Source organism: Carassius gibelio, chromosome A14 (assembly GCF_023724105.1).
Source record: "Carassius gibelio isolate Cgi1373 ecotype wild population from Czech Republic chromosome A14, carGib1.2-hapl.c, whole genome shotgun sequence".
In the NCBI taxonomy this organism is placed as follows: domain Eukaryota; kingdom Metazoa; phylum Chordata; class Actinopteri; order Cypriniformes; family Cyprinidae; genus Carassius; species Carassius gibelio.
In genome coordinates, this window is record NC_068384.1 from 3,266,495 (window position 1) to 3,280,748 (window position 14,254).

The 14,254-nt window shown below is 35.3% G+C and overlaps 2 protein-coding genes across 2 annotated transcripts; both read left to right on the plus strand.

Annotated features, from left to right (window-relative positions):
- Window positions 1-49: 49 nt before the first annotated feature.
- On the plus strand, window positions 50-7,541 carry il2rgb (interleukin 2 receptor, gamma b). The gene is made up of 8 exons (XM_052614262.1): window positions 50-179; window positions 624-711; window positions 966-1,144; window positions 1,520-1,659; window positions 1,739-1,889; window positions 1,986-2,073; window positions 4,442-4,523; window positions 4,599-7,541. The coding sequence occupies exons 1-8, from the start codon at window positions 92-94 to the stop codon at window positions 5,010-5,012; spliced, it is 1,230 nt and encodes a 409-aa protein (XP_052470222.1). The 5' UTR covers window positions 50-91; the 3' UTR covers window positions 5,013-7,541.
- Window positions 7,542-7,728: 187 nt separating this feature from the next.
- On the plus strand, window positions 7,729-10,311 carry LOC128027108 (uncharacterized protein CXorf65 homolog). Its single transcript, XM_052614414.1, has 6 exons — window positions 7,729-7,765; window positions 8,237-8,317; window positions 9,090-9,212; window positions 9,354-9,419; window positions 9,892-10,010; window positions 10,225-10,311. The coding sequence occupies exons 1-6, from the start codon at window positions 7,729-7,731 to the stop codon at window positions 10,309-10,311; spliced, it is 513 nt and encodes a 170-aa protein (XP_052470374.1).
- The last annotated feature ends 3,943 nt before the right edge of the window (window positions 10,312-14,254 follow it).

Consider the following 14,254-nt stretch of genomic DNA (forward strand, 5'->3'; position numbering starts at 1 on the left):
AAGAAGCGGAAGTTGTTAAGGAAACTTGCTGTAGTGAACATCCTGTGTAGTATTAGACCACAGTCATTTGTTACTCAGACGCTCAGAGAGCATGACTTACATTCACACATCAAGACTACATTTTGGGCTTTTGTTCTTAATTCTGACCTTTCTACGATGCTGCTCAGCAGGTGATCCGAGTAAGTATATAATTACACACAACACCATCCTGAATAGAGTTTTTGTGGTTAATGATGTTATAAACTAAAGGTAAGCAAATTGTCATAAAATTATCATGAGTTATCATAAAATCGGGATTATAATTCTTACCGAAAATATAGTTTGTTTAAGAGTTTTCTGATTGTATGTTTGCATTTAGAGTTGGTTTTCTAAGAGCAAAATGTTTGAGAGATACATTTGGAAGGTTTTAGTGGGGATTTCCACGGTTTTTCTCTCATGTGTCATTTGTGTCTATGGTGGTTGTGATGATGCTGAGGTTTGAGATTATGATACTGATAAGGTTTATGTGTATGTGGGTGGCAGGAAACAAGTTCAAAATAAAAAAAAAATGTGAAAAAAATATGGCAAAAAAATTATTAATGAGTTGTTACGTGAATGAATTTCAATCATGTTTGCCCATGTAGGTGTACAGTGTAAAATCATCAACCTTCAGTATGTGGAGTGCTTCTGGCACCCAAACACACCAACAATGAACTATACCTTCAGCAGTGCGTAAGTCACAGCCCTTTCACTCACATTCTCTGATGCATTTGTCCCAACTGTGCGTGTGTGTGTGTCTGTGTGTGTGTGTGTGTGTGTGTGTGTATATATATATATATATATATATACACACACACACACACACACACACACACACACATATATATATATATATATATATATATATATATATATGTAATGACTATTGTTTTGTGGTAGTTGATAAATCAGAGATAATATATGGCAATATTTTTTTTTTTTGTCAGATTTAAAAACAATCAATCTGTCGAAGACTGTCGAGAATACATAATGGAGCACAATTACACTGAAGGCTGCAGAATTCCTCTTCGAGACGCTGATAACAAGTTTGATCGATTTTATACGAAAGTATCCAGTGACGGAAGCCACATTGTTTCAAAAACCTTTGAATCGCTCAAAAGAAAAGGTAAGAAAACAAAAAAGATTTATAACGTTTCAACGGTCTGTCAAAAAATGCTTGTGAATCTACCCTACCATTCAAAATATTTTTTTTTTTTTTTTTTTTTGAGCAGTAGTGTAGTTTATCAATTTGCAGAATTCCCCCACCCTTCCCTATCATTATATTTTTCATAATGAGCAACAAACCGTAAGCTATAGCCATTCTCCCAGGAAACAGATTTCAACCGTGCTACAGTAGTTCTAGATGTCCTCTTGTCATTTTTTTTTTTTCTGAATACAATAATTTCAACTTAATTCGTTTTTTGGCCAATTTAACATGTCGTATCAGACATTATTATATCCAAACCAGTGGCTCATTTGTTTGTGTTATATATTGGTTTAGTGCAGCTAAACCCTCCCTGTAACCTCTCAGTGATGTGGAATGAGCAGGACAGCACACTTTTACTGCAGTGGAACAGTAGTTACCCCGGCAAAACTAAATGTGTTGTCTATATGGTGCGCAACCAGAAAGACACAAGCCAGGTGAGACAAGAGATATAATATTACCATTTTACATTCGAACTGAACAACTGTCTCATCTTCCTCTGTCTTTTTCTCCCAGTCCTCAAACGTGACAGGTACGTCATACACTCTGTCTCAGGTCTCACAGAACAAGCACTATGTTTTCCAAGTGCGGAGCACAGTTGCTGAAGCCTGTGGTGGTTCAGATTTCTGGAGTAACTGGAGTGTTCCGGTGGAGTGGGGCAGCACGGGTGAGATACTATAAACACACAGTGAGGGACATGGATAGATTTGCTCTCATTCGTCTTTTTACAGTTTTTCCTCCACCATGTTTCTGTGTTATGTAGGGAACAGCAGCAGACAAGACTGGTCGTATGTTATTGTTCCAGTCCTTTTGCTGTTTCTCCTGTGTTTTTTGTTGTGTTATTGTGAGAGGTGAGAAATGTTTTAGACTTTTCACTTGTACTGTCCAGAACATAAAATTTTAGTTATTAATTTATTAAGACGGGGGTGACCGATGTTGGTACTGGAGTCCTGAAGAGTTTTTCGCCAACCTTGGTCATTATTTTTTAACCTCACCTGACTGTAGCTTTGTAGTAATCCTTTTAAAAAATTAAGTTGTACGTTTGAAGGAGTATTTTTGTTCCAAAAAAACCTCTTCCGGTTTGTCACAAGTTTCGGAAAGTTTTTTTCGAGTATGGCTCTGTGTGACGTTAGATGGAGCGGAATTTCCTTATATGGGTCCTAAGGCACTTCTGCCGGAAGAGCGCGCTCCCATATAGCAGAGCACTGAGAGGCTGAGCACAGACAATCACTGATCAGAGCGAGAGCGTCGCGAAATGTCACAAAAGGAGTGTGTTTTTGGTTGCCAGGGCAAGACAACCCTGCACAGATTACCTAAAGAGAAACAGCATTAAGGGACCAGTGGATGGAGTTTATTTTTACAGAGCATCAACGGAGTTGTGCAAGTGTTTTTGTTTGTTCCCTGCATTTCGGATTGCACATCGTTTATTTCTTAAGGATAATGCAGTCCCAACTAAAAAGGGTCACGATCGTGTGTTGGAACCGCAGGCGGTGAGTAAAACTGCTTCAAATATCTCTGTGTTGTTAACTTAGCTATCGGCGCGTAAGCACATCAAGTAAACAACATGCGATGTTGTCATCAAACTGCACTTTCCACAGGTACAGCTTAAAAAAAAAAAAAAAAGAGGACATAAAGTGGAACTTAGTCATTTTCCAAAACCGCTAAGCAAATATATACAGTTTCAGTACATACCACATAGCATACCGCCTTTGCTGATGCTGCTCTTGATAAATTTCAGCCTCTGGATCTGTGTCACAGCTTCCACATGCTCTCAACTCAAAAGCTTACTCGCGCTCGTGATTCTTTAGCTCCGCCCACACGTCACGCCTCTAGGCGCTCGTGTTTTTCCGGGAAAAATCGGTACAGACTATCTTTCTCTTATAAATATAATAAAAATAAAGACTTTTTGGAGTTATGAAGGATGCAGTACTACTCTATAGGTACTCAAGATTAACAGGATATTGAGTAAAAACGAGCATTTCACCCCCCCTTTAAATCTTGATTAGCTTTTATAAGGTGTGTCTGCAGGACTGTCAGTGAAGCTGAGTCATTTGAATTTGAATTTACTTCACAACTGTTTAAGTGTGTTCTATATATTATGAATGTGACGAGTGGGGCGGGGACGAGAGCCGTGGAAACGGAGCGATTGGAACAGAGCTGATTGGAAATCAGCGTGTCTGGGAACCGGAACTAGTTTTTTTTTTTTTTTTTTGACAATAAAATTACTTTAATAATCAAAATAAAGACAAAACAGCGCGGCAGCCCCTCACGGACGACTGCCACTCAAAAACAAAATCAAAACACAACTAAAATCCAGGCCTGGTCCTATCTCTCATCCTTCACTTTCGACGCTCCTGTTTTATATCCTTCCAATCTCCTCCGTGGGACACGAGACCGGTGAGTGTCGCAAATGTCGCTGATTTCCAATCACTCCACCGGCCTCGCTCCGTTCCCACGGCTCTCGGCCCTGCCCCACTCGTCACATAGAATATGACTGAAATTCAGACGTAATATTTCCACCGTATTGTTACTGTCACATGACCTGCTTCATTTGCATTCGTAATTCCTGTCCTGTGGCCTCATGGGATAATAAAGTGTCCATCAAATGTACACCTCAGAATCCAGGTGGAAGAAGGTCATCGGCTTCTGTTTTTCCAATGTAATGAATTCAGAATTTCTTCTTGCCTCACATACTTTTTTCACATACTATATAGCAGGGAAGTATGTGATTTCTAACACAGCTTGGAGCTCTTCAGGACCGATGTTGGTCACTCCTGTAATAAGACTTCATATTAAATTTATGTTATCAAGACACATTTGCTTGAGATACAAAATGGAGGTTATAAAGTCCTGTTTTCTGAGAAACTGAACAAAAATGTATGATGTAATTTTGCTTCCTAAGTAAATGTATCTTACAGAATGTACAGTAAAAAGTATTTGCATATAGTGGTTGACAGCTTAATTATTCAAGCCTTAATCAATTGTTTTCGTAAAATGAACTTAAAAGTAATGTTATAAGTAAAAAAAAATTAATAATTACAATTAAAACATATTTATTGGATACATAGAGAACATATTGATGTATTGTGTTCCCTTTGGCTTATGCTTTAAATTTTACTTACTTGGTCTTAAAATTAAATTTTTTGAAAAGGCTTATATTTACCCTCAGAAATCCTGTGTAATAATAATTCAATAATTTATTTATTTATTTACCTCCAGGAAAAACATCTTTCTTCCGGTTGTGCCTGACCCTAGCAAAAACCTACAGGATTTGTTTCATAAACATGATGGAAATGTTGAGGTATCCATTCTTTTAACACTCCTACTCCTACTTCTCAGATTTGGATACGCTGTAACCCTCTCGTTTTATTCTCAGAGCTGGGTTCACATCTCCAGAGAGCTGAAGGAAGCTTTTGAGCCTGACTACACAGAGCAGTCCTGTGATGTGTGTGAGGTTACACCTTCTTGTGACACCTGTCCTGCTTCTCAAACCGACAACTGTGATGAACCAAACACTGAAAAAAAGCACGCAGATGAAGCAAGCAATGAAGGAGAGCATGCAGATGAAGCAAGCAATGAAGGGGAGCATGCAGATGAACCAAGCAAAGAAAAACAGCATGCAGATGAATCAAGCAATGAAGGAGAGCATGCAGATGAACCAAACAAAGAAAAAGAGCATGCAGAAGAACCAAGCAATGAAGGAGAGCATGCAGATGAACCAAACAAAGAAAAAGAGCATGCAGAAGAACCAAGCAATGAAGGAGAGCATGCAGGACAGCAGAGCTTATAAGCCAAAGTGCCACTAACCATTCACCTGCACTGTCATCTAATTCTTACTGAACATTTTAATGTTTTCTTTTGCACGTTTATTTTACCTCATTCATTTTTAATTGTATGCAGAGTTTATGTATAATAAGGATGAAAAAAATAATTGTTGACATTTCTAAATCAATATTACAGTGTACCCAAAGGTTTAGGGTTGTTATGTTGACCAAGGCTGCTTTTATTTGAACAGAATACAGTAGAAAATGGTAATATTGTAAAATACAATTACATTTTTCTTTCTGAATAAATTATCAAATGTAATGCCAAAGCTGAATTTTTATGCATCATTGTTTGGCTTAGTAAAGGTGCATCTCAACAAATTTAATATCATGGAAAAGGTCTTTAATTTTTGTCATTTAATTAAAAAAAAATCTTATATTCAAGATTCATTGTATACAAACAGAAATATTTCAAGAGTTTTTTTTTATTTTTTTATTCTGATCATTACGACTTACAGCTTAGGAAATTTTAAAATACAGTATCTCAAAAAAATTTAATATTCCATTTACAGCTTTATTAGTTTAATTTTGAGTATAAATACTGGGTACGTCTTTCAAAATTATAGGAAAGACTACTGACTTGGCAATGGTCCAGAAGACAATCATCAACACCATCACCCAAGGAGGTTAAGCCACAGAAGGTAATTGCTGAAAGGGTTGGCCGTACTGTATCGAGTGCTGTATCAAAATATATTCATAGAAAGTTGACTGGAAGGAAAAAGTATGGTTGGAAAAGGTGCACAAGCAACAGGGATGACCACAGCCTTGAAAAACTTGACATCATGGGTCACCATGCTCAGATGTCTTCAGGAAATGGGCTCTAGCTGTCACATTCCTAGAACCAAGCCACTCCTGAACCAGAAAATACCTCAGAAGCATTTCACCTAAGGAGATAACTAACTTGACTGTTGCTCAGTGGTCCAATGCCCCATTTCAAATGAAAGTAAATTTATCTTTTCATTTGGAAATCAAGGTCTGGATTCTGGAGGAAGACTGGAGAGGCACAGAATCGAAAGTCCAGTGTGAAGTTTCTGAAGTCAGTGATTTGGGTTGTCATGACATCTGCTGGTGCTGGTCCATTGTGCTTTATCAAGTCCAGAGTCAATGCAGCCATCTACAAGGAGATCTGCTGACAAGCTTTATGGAGATGCTGATTTCATTTTGCGGCAGGAATTTAGCACCTGCCTACAGTGCCAAAACCACTTCCATGATATTACTGTGCTTGGTTGGCCAGCCAACATGCCTGACCTGAACCTCACAGAGAATCTATGGTGTATTATGAAGAGGAAGATAAGTAACATCTGACAAACAATACAGAGGAGCTGAAGGCTGCTATCAAAGCAATCTGGGCTTCAATAATGCCTCAGCAGTGACACAGGCTGATCGCCTTCATGCCACGCCACACTGAAGCAGTAATATATGCAAAAGGAGCCACAACAAAGTATTGAGTGCATAATTAAACCTGCTTTGGAGATCTTGAACAGTTTTGTTTTGTAAATCATCTGAAATCAATGATCTTTAAGAAAATATTCACATTTTTTGAGATACTGAATTTTTAATTTTCCTAAGCTGTAAATCGTAACCATCAGAATAACAATTTTTTTTTTTTTTTTATAAATATAAAGTTCATTTATTAGAGCAACATTTATAGGAAATAGAAATCTTTAGCCATTATTAACGTCTTAACTGTAAGTAGTTTTGATCAATTAAATGTGTCCTTGCTGAATAAACGTAAACTTGAACCAAGCTAACTTTATAAATCCACTATGAATAATAATAACAGAGTTTGATACAAATACATTAAAAATACACTTCAAAATAAAATATATTGTCGATCTTAACAATCACGCTGCAAAGCCTCTTTCTATTAAAAATGTTGATTTATCAGTCGACTGGGAGAGGGTGTGGTCTTAACTTCTAAAAACTTGACTCATCGTTTTATCCATTTCAAAGTTATCTATACAGCATACATAACTCCTTACAAGAGGTTTACAATGAAAACTGCAATCGAACTTTAACTGTCATATCTGTAACACTGTATCATCAGGTACTTTTCTCCACATGTTTTGGGAATGTCCAATTGTTGTCAACCTATGGACTCATGTAAATTCTGTTTTGTCGTTTTTACTTCAAATTGATTGCATGCCTAATCCAGGTTTATGTCTTCTCAATCTAATACATGTATAAGTTACTTAAAGAAAAGAATGCTGTTTGCTGGTTTTACAGCTGCAAGACAATAATACAAAACTGGTTTACTCAGCACATGTGTGCAAAAATATATAAAGGAATGACCATAACGCCTTTTTTTTTTGCTTGTTTTTTTTTTTTTTTTAGATTGGAAAATTATTGACGTCTCCTGCTTTCCCTTTCCTGTTTTGTTTGTTTGAATTTATGTTGTTTTGTTAAATAAAAAAATTTAAAAAATGTTTATCACAAAAAATAAATGCTTGGTAGCTTTCATTTGTACATAACGATTAATAAAACTGCAGTTTTCTATTCTTGCCCTAGTTTAAATGTGTTTTTCCTCATCTCGTTCTGATTCCATGTCATTGTGACATCACAGTCTTTATGATTATGTTACTCTTTGTCTGCTCTGTTGCTAGTTTCTTAGCCCGGCTACAGCAGACAGCATCTTAAAAACTGAACAGCAGTCAGCGAGGTGTCAAGTTCTCTTCTGCCACAATGTTTATTTACATTAAACATGGAAGTAAGGATCTCAGTCATGTCTTTGATGAGAAAATGTATTAAATTGCTTAAATATCTGTGCAAAATGTGCATTCTATGTTTAGATCTATATATGGCTTAGTAACTGACAATGTATATTTTTTTTCTCTATTTGATCTGTTTATGTAAACGACAAAAAGCTGATATTAATGTGATGTTTGTGTGTTTAGGTAATAACCACTCTTATGAAACAAAAATATATTGCAGTATATTGGAAAATATCATGTAATATATTAGCATATATTCTTATATATATTTATTTTTTTCCAATATATTGCAATATATTGAAAGCGGCAATCATTTGTATATTTTGCAATATATTATATAATATATGTATCATCAATATATTATTAAATGTATTCGAAAATATAAAAATATTAGAAAATAAAAAGGGAAAATAATATATTACAATATATCACAATATATTTTAAGAAATATATTGGTAAATATATTTTCCTTTCGTAAGGGCAGTTCCTGGTTAATACCAACTGTCCAATCGTTGTGCTCATGAAGTACATAAAAACCAGGTTGGGACTTGCTGAGTCAGGTATGTACAGGGTATTTTTCATACATCAGGATATCAGAAGCCAGAATCAGTGTAACTATATTTATAGTTATTTTACAGTTCAAGCCTTTAATTTAACAGAAACTTAAATAGTGATTGTCAGCAGAATAAACATTTAAGGATACTTACAGTCATTCCAGAGTTGTTCAAGTGCTTCAAATTCTAAGTGGACATTCAACATCAAAGAAGTGGTCTGGTCTTCAGTTCCACTGTGCTATTTTTACACAATTTTTCTGTGTAAACACTTGCTAGACCTCATGAGGTATTTGTCCTTTTTGCAACATCTCATGCAAGACAAAACAGCGCTCAGGTTAAAATAAGTTTAACTTATTACAAGACTTTTGATCCCCCCCCCCCCCACTTCCATGCAAAAACATGTTCTATGTGAATGGCCACTTAGGATATTTTAAAATATTCTAGCTCAAGCGGGTTGTGCTTGACTTTCTCTAGAGATCTCAGGTCAGAGGAGGTTAGCTGAGCCCAGCGTGGCCCTCAAACCCGGTGTGACCTCAGTGCATGAGGTTGTGGATCTCGGGCGTTAATATTTCACACTCTCTCTAGCACATACTCCTTGTAGTCAGTGTCTGATTACATCTGTGGCATGAAGTAAGGAACATTACCTGGGATCAGCCCATCACTAATGGAGCACTCATTACCACTGTCATTAACACAGTCCTTCTCCTAATGTGCGTGCAAAAATATTCATCCATTGAGGTTACTCACCCAAATCTGTGTGTGTGTGTGTATGTTTCAGAGCTTGTAGACCTGTGTGATGAACGAGGAGTTCTGAAATTCCTCTTTCAGCTCCAATATTCACAGGAATCTGCTCGTAGACTGCTAAAGGCAAAAGAGTCATTCACTGTTTGCATTATTAAGCGTAGGTTTGAGTTTATCCCTTGATGTTTATTGAGAAGCTGAAGCTTACTGTTTCTGTATAGTCTGATAGTAAAAAGTTAATGCAAAGAAACAGTCAAGGCATTATTTTTTATGTTTGTCTGGGTGGGTTTTTCATGTACAGGTACATCTGATGGGGCTTATACCTCTCTCACATCTCTACTGTCAATTGTTGACTCTGCTCTAACAGGTACCATTGCACATAAGCTGCAAAAATACTTGTTTTTTTTTTCTAAATCAGTTTTATATTTAAACAGAATTTACTTTTTAGAAGAAATAATACAATTTTAATACAACAGTTTTAAATACATTGTTTTCAGAGAATATATGTACACATTAATTTAATTTATTATTAAATTAATCTTTTTGAATAATCTAAATTGTTTAATATAATATTATATAGAAACTCTGTATATATAATTATTAGTAGTACTGTGTGTGTGTGTGTGTGTGTGTGTGTGTGTGTGTGTATATATATATATATATATATATATATATATATATAAACACAAAGTAATCTTGTTTATTTATTCATTAATGAATATCATTCTCAGTTACTGATTAAGCTAAATTGTTTGTATCATTTGCATTGTATTATGTATTGCTTTCACACTACTGCTTGTTTAATATGTGTGCATGTGTGTAATGTTTATGTCTTCCAGAGTCCCTGCAGACTCAGATTAACAATCTTGAGAAAACCCGTCTGAAGCAGCTTCATATTGTGGAGGCTCGTGTGGCTACATCAGAGGAAATCAATGCTCAGGCTTTGGCTACTAAATCTGTGAGTGTCCTAGAGCCACATCTGAACCTCAGTTCTCTCTTATTTGTTCACCTGCTCTCACCTTGTGTATTATTCAGCCTAAAATTCGGCTACACTGCACTACATATGAGTGACGCTGTTTCATTCATTATGGGGACTCTTTGGTGCTTGTGATATGGGGATATAATTAAATGTGAATAATAATCTTGTGTATTGTTTTCTTGTGTCTCTGCAGACTAAAAAGCGCAAGAAAGTTACACATGCCAGTACCCCTGATGAAGAAGTCCAGCACCACACAGAGGACAGGAAGAGCAGGAACTGAACAAACGCCCTCACATCCCAGCATTCAGCATTCATGAGTCCCAGTTTAATTCATTCAAATTACACACATGTTCATCAACAAATGCTGTTGTCTTTTTATTATTATTATTATTATTCTTTACCTTTTTTTACGCAGTGATCCAGGAAAGTTTCTACATTGATTTTATAACATTACATAAAACTCAGTGACTATTATCTTCCAGAAGAATGATGGATGGTACAGATTAATTTCTTAAGAAAACAGTGAAAATGTATGTCTTTCTATCTATCTGTCTGTCTGTCCTTATTTCTGATTTGATAAAAATATGGGAATTTTCCACTGGTCCCTTGAAATTAAGCAACAGATGAGGTCATCCTTGCCTCTGATTGGTTAGTATGAATACCTGTTTGTTACCAAGCTTTTCCCAGCTGGGAGCAAATTGAGAGAAAATCTAAGGAATATTTATAGCTTGGTGTGTTTGTGTAGTTACTGAACACACATTTATGCTTGGATCTATGTTTGGTAAGCAGTCAAGCTGTCTGAATGCTGACAGAGTGGGTGTAAACTGTATTTTTGCAATAAGTTTTATGTCAGAGGCACGAAGATATCTTGATATATAATTCAAGATCACTATCTTGTTTGACTCACTCATCCATGCAGCTGCAGACTTTCAGCAAAACATACGTAGGCCTTGCAGGAGCAGGGACTTTATGATGTGTTACTCAGCACATAGATTTTTTCTTCTCAGTGTTTCACCAGAGCTGGATGTGGGTGGAATGCAGCCATTAGACAGGAACGAGTGGGTGCAATGTTAGTTAACCGTTTACCGCCTATGGCCATTATATGTTGTACAGCAGCACACATATCTCCTATTTGTATTTTTTTCCTTTTAAAACCTTGGTTGTGAAATTTGAAAATGTCAAATGTTAGTTATTCTGGAAGTTATAGTCATACTGTGTGATGAGACTGAATTAAATTGACAGCACTGAACAGAAACTGTCTTACTGGCCTATATTACATACCGAAGGTTGCAGCTGCCAGCGCGTCTGCGATCAAAGTATAATGCCTCACTTCCTCCTTTTTGAACTACAGAATATCTATAGTTTTATACGGCTTCTTTCGTATATTTAATGTCTAAATTCTCATCAGTCAACATTCTCAGATGTTATATGTATACGGGAGGGATTTTTAATGAGATGCTAGTTGATGGTGCTGATATAAAATAGAAGTGTCATGATGATATTTTCAAGTTGGATCCACATTCTTACTGTATTTTAAATAAGCTCTATTGAATATTGCCAAAGTTATATATTAACTGTCATGCAAGACAAGAAACTGTAATACTTTTATAAATGTTCAAAACAGCAATAATGTATAAATGTTTAATGTATAAAACTATTCAAAATGAAGTTGTATAAATTGCCCCCTTGTGGTTATACTTTTAAGAAACTGCAGTAATAGTGAAAATAAAAGCATATTTATTAATGTATAGTGTTCTAGACTTGCATATGTTTATAATATTATTATTAGCTCTACCTTTTTTGTTTTGTTTATCGGATGTATAGTTTTAACATATTCGTTATCTTCAATGTTATGATTGGCATTAGGAAAATTAAGCCTATTTTTTAGGATTTCTTGTATTCGTTTTTTATGATAATTAACCTCATTACCCCCCCCCCCCACCCCCATTCCCCAATTCTCAGTAATCTGCTGCAAAACAATATATAAATCTTACTCCTCACTGCAATCATTAAAAAGCTGTATATTTAATCATATGCACAAATGTACTTTAATTAATTGTAATGTACATTTATAAAATAAGTGTTTTATACATTGCTGCTTTTATGCATTAGTTTGTGCCATTATGGGTTTCTGTATGTTTTATCTTATCTGTATTTTCTATAGTCTGTTATTTACTGTTAACACAACACGAGTCCCTTCTCCTTGTGGGACAGAGGCTCTTATTTTTTAAGCATTCACTGCACTCTGGGTCACCCTCAATACTTATGATGCAGTAACTGGCACTTTTGAGGGTTTGAGTAGAGTGAGGCAGCTGAATCGACTGCTTGTTCTGCCTCAAATAGAGCAAAAGACACTTGTATTTGTTTTCAGTGCACCCTCCATTTAGGAAAATATATGGTGATTTACAAAACAAAGTGTGTTCTGTGCCATTTGCTTTAACACACACAGAGCTAAGAAGTAAAACGTTTGATATTACATAAATCGTTTAATGCTTTTCAGATGTGGTGCTACATTAAAAAAAAAAAAAATTTAATAAATTATTTTGTAGCTTTAAAAGGACATTAATGCAAACACTCTCAATTACAAAAGCAGAAACCTTGTATCACATACTGTAATGTTTTGTTACACATTGCTCAGATTATCAAACAGTGTTGAAAATCAAATACAATATTTGTTGTTGTTCAAACCCTCCTAAAATATTATATTGCAAGATTTTCTGGTGCTTATTTTACAAACATTAATAAAAAGAAGAATGAAAGGATATTTTCAGTGTCTGGGGTCAGATCTGATGCACTTTAACTGTAGGATTTGCAGGTATCACATGCATCTATCCAAAGCAAATCCACTCAATTTAACAGCACAGAATTGACTGTATTCCAAATAATAAGACCTTTCCCAAAACAGAACTGGAAAACATTACTGACTCAGCTTCTCTTAAACAGCCTCCATTATTATGCTATATGCTATTTTTTTTTTTAATTGATACTCACAATTCATAATATGCTACAGAACTCATTACCTATTTTTCTTGTTAATTTTTACAATGGAAATAACTTTTTTTTCTGTAAGGACAGTTTAAGTATCTTTATGTTCCCTGACCTATAGACCATCATTTCAGAGCACCTTGTGAACTTTTAGAACAGCATTCGTGTATAGATTACATAAAATCTGATAGATAGCCTAAGTCCAAATCTGGTTTTATTCAATAGTTCACATATTCAGTATTTAGGGTTTGGGTGAGTTCAACTCTGCAGGACAGTGGCCCTCCAAGACTGAAGACTGAACTGTCCATCCCTGCGGTAAATTAATAGTCTGAGGAGGAATATAAAATACATGTTGTCTATGTTTGAAAGATGTGGAGATTTATCCTCTTTGAATGTCAAAATCTGAGTTAAAAGCAGTGTTTTTAAGTATTTATGGAAGGTATGGCTGTTTTCAGGGAGGGAACAACAAGGAACATTGTCATGGATTCTGTGTCAAGGAGCACACTAAAGTCCTGTATGATAGCCTACGCAGTTGGGGAGAGGGTTACACCTAGTAAAAGTTTGTCCAGGGCTTCATAATTAGGCAATGGGCCTACTGTATGGGCCAATTCTGTAGCTCCCAGAATTGTCTGTTTGTGCATTATTTTGCAATTTTCAAAATACTCAAGCATTTTTTTGATAGCTGTGAGAGTCTCAACTGGAGCAAAATGGGAGACCAAAAATTATATATATATATATATATATATATATATATATATATATATATATATATATATATAATACTCTGCATCCCAATTTGCATAATATCAACCCTAAATAGTAACCTATTCAAGATGAATAATCTTGAATACTAGTATGCATATTGGGACACAGGGATAGTGGATTTCTCCCAGTCACTAAACATAAAACTAGGTTATCTTCACAGACAGTCTGCATTTTTTTGTTATTGTTATTATTATTATTATTGAAGGAAAAAATAAACACTGAATGAAGGGGTAACAGGGGATCCAAAAATATTATCATAATATTTTATACATATTAATGACAAAAAAAGGCATAAACAACCAACTTCAACAATAAACAACATTAACAATAGGGGTGAATTTAAAATTTCTTGCTTTTTTGCCAGCATTGTAAATAAATTAATAGTGAGTTCAAGACTGTAAATAGTTTTGTTTTTATAATACACAATAACATCCTTTAACTTATAACCTTTACTAAATTTAAAAAAAACGAAT

Excerpts from the sequence above, each read along its gene's own strand:
- il2rgb (XM_052614262.1), top strand. The coding sequence starts at position 92 with ATGACTTACATTCACACATCAAGACTACATTTTGGGCTTTTGTTCTTA. Across the intron at positions 1,660-1,738 it reads ACCAGAAAGACACAAGCCAG|TCCTCAAACGTGACAGGTAC; the intron begins GTGAGACAAGAG and ends TTTTTCTCCCAG. Across the intron at positions 1,890-1,985 it reads GGTGGAGTGGGGCAGCACGG|GGAACAGCAGCAGACAAGAC; the intron begins GTGAGATACTAT and ends TGTGTTATGTAG.
- LOC128027108 (XM_052614414.1), top strand. The coding sequence starts at position 7,729 with ATGTTTATTTACATTAAACATGGAAGTAAGGATCTCA. Across the intron at positions 8,318-9,089 it reads GTTGGGACTTGCTGAGTCAG|AGCTTGTAGACCTGTGTGAT; the intron begins GTATGTACAGGG and ends TGTATGTTTCAG. Across the intron at positions 9,213-9,353 it reads CACTGTTTGCATTATTAAGC|GTACATCTGATGGGGCTTAT; the intron begins GTAGGTTTGAGT and ends TTTCATGTACAG.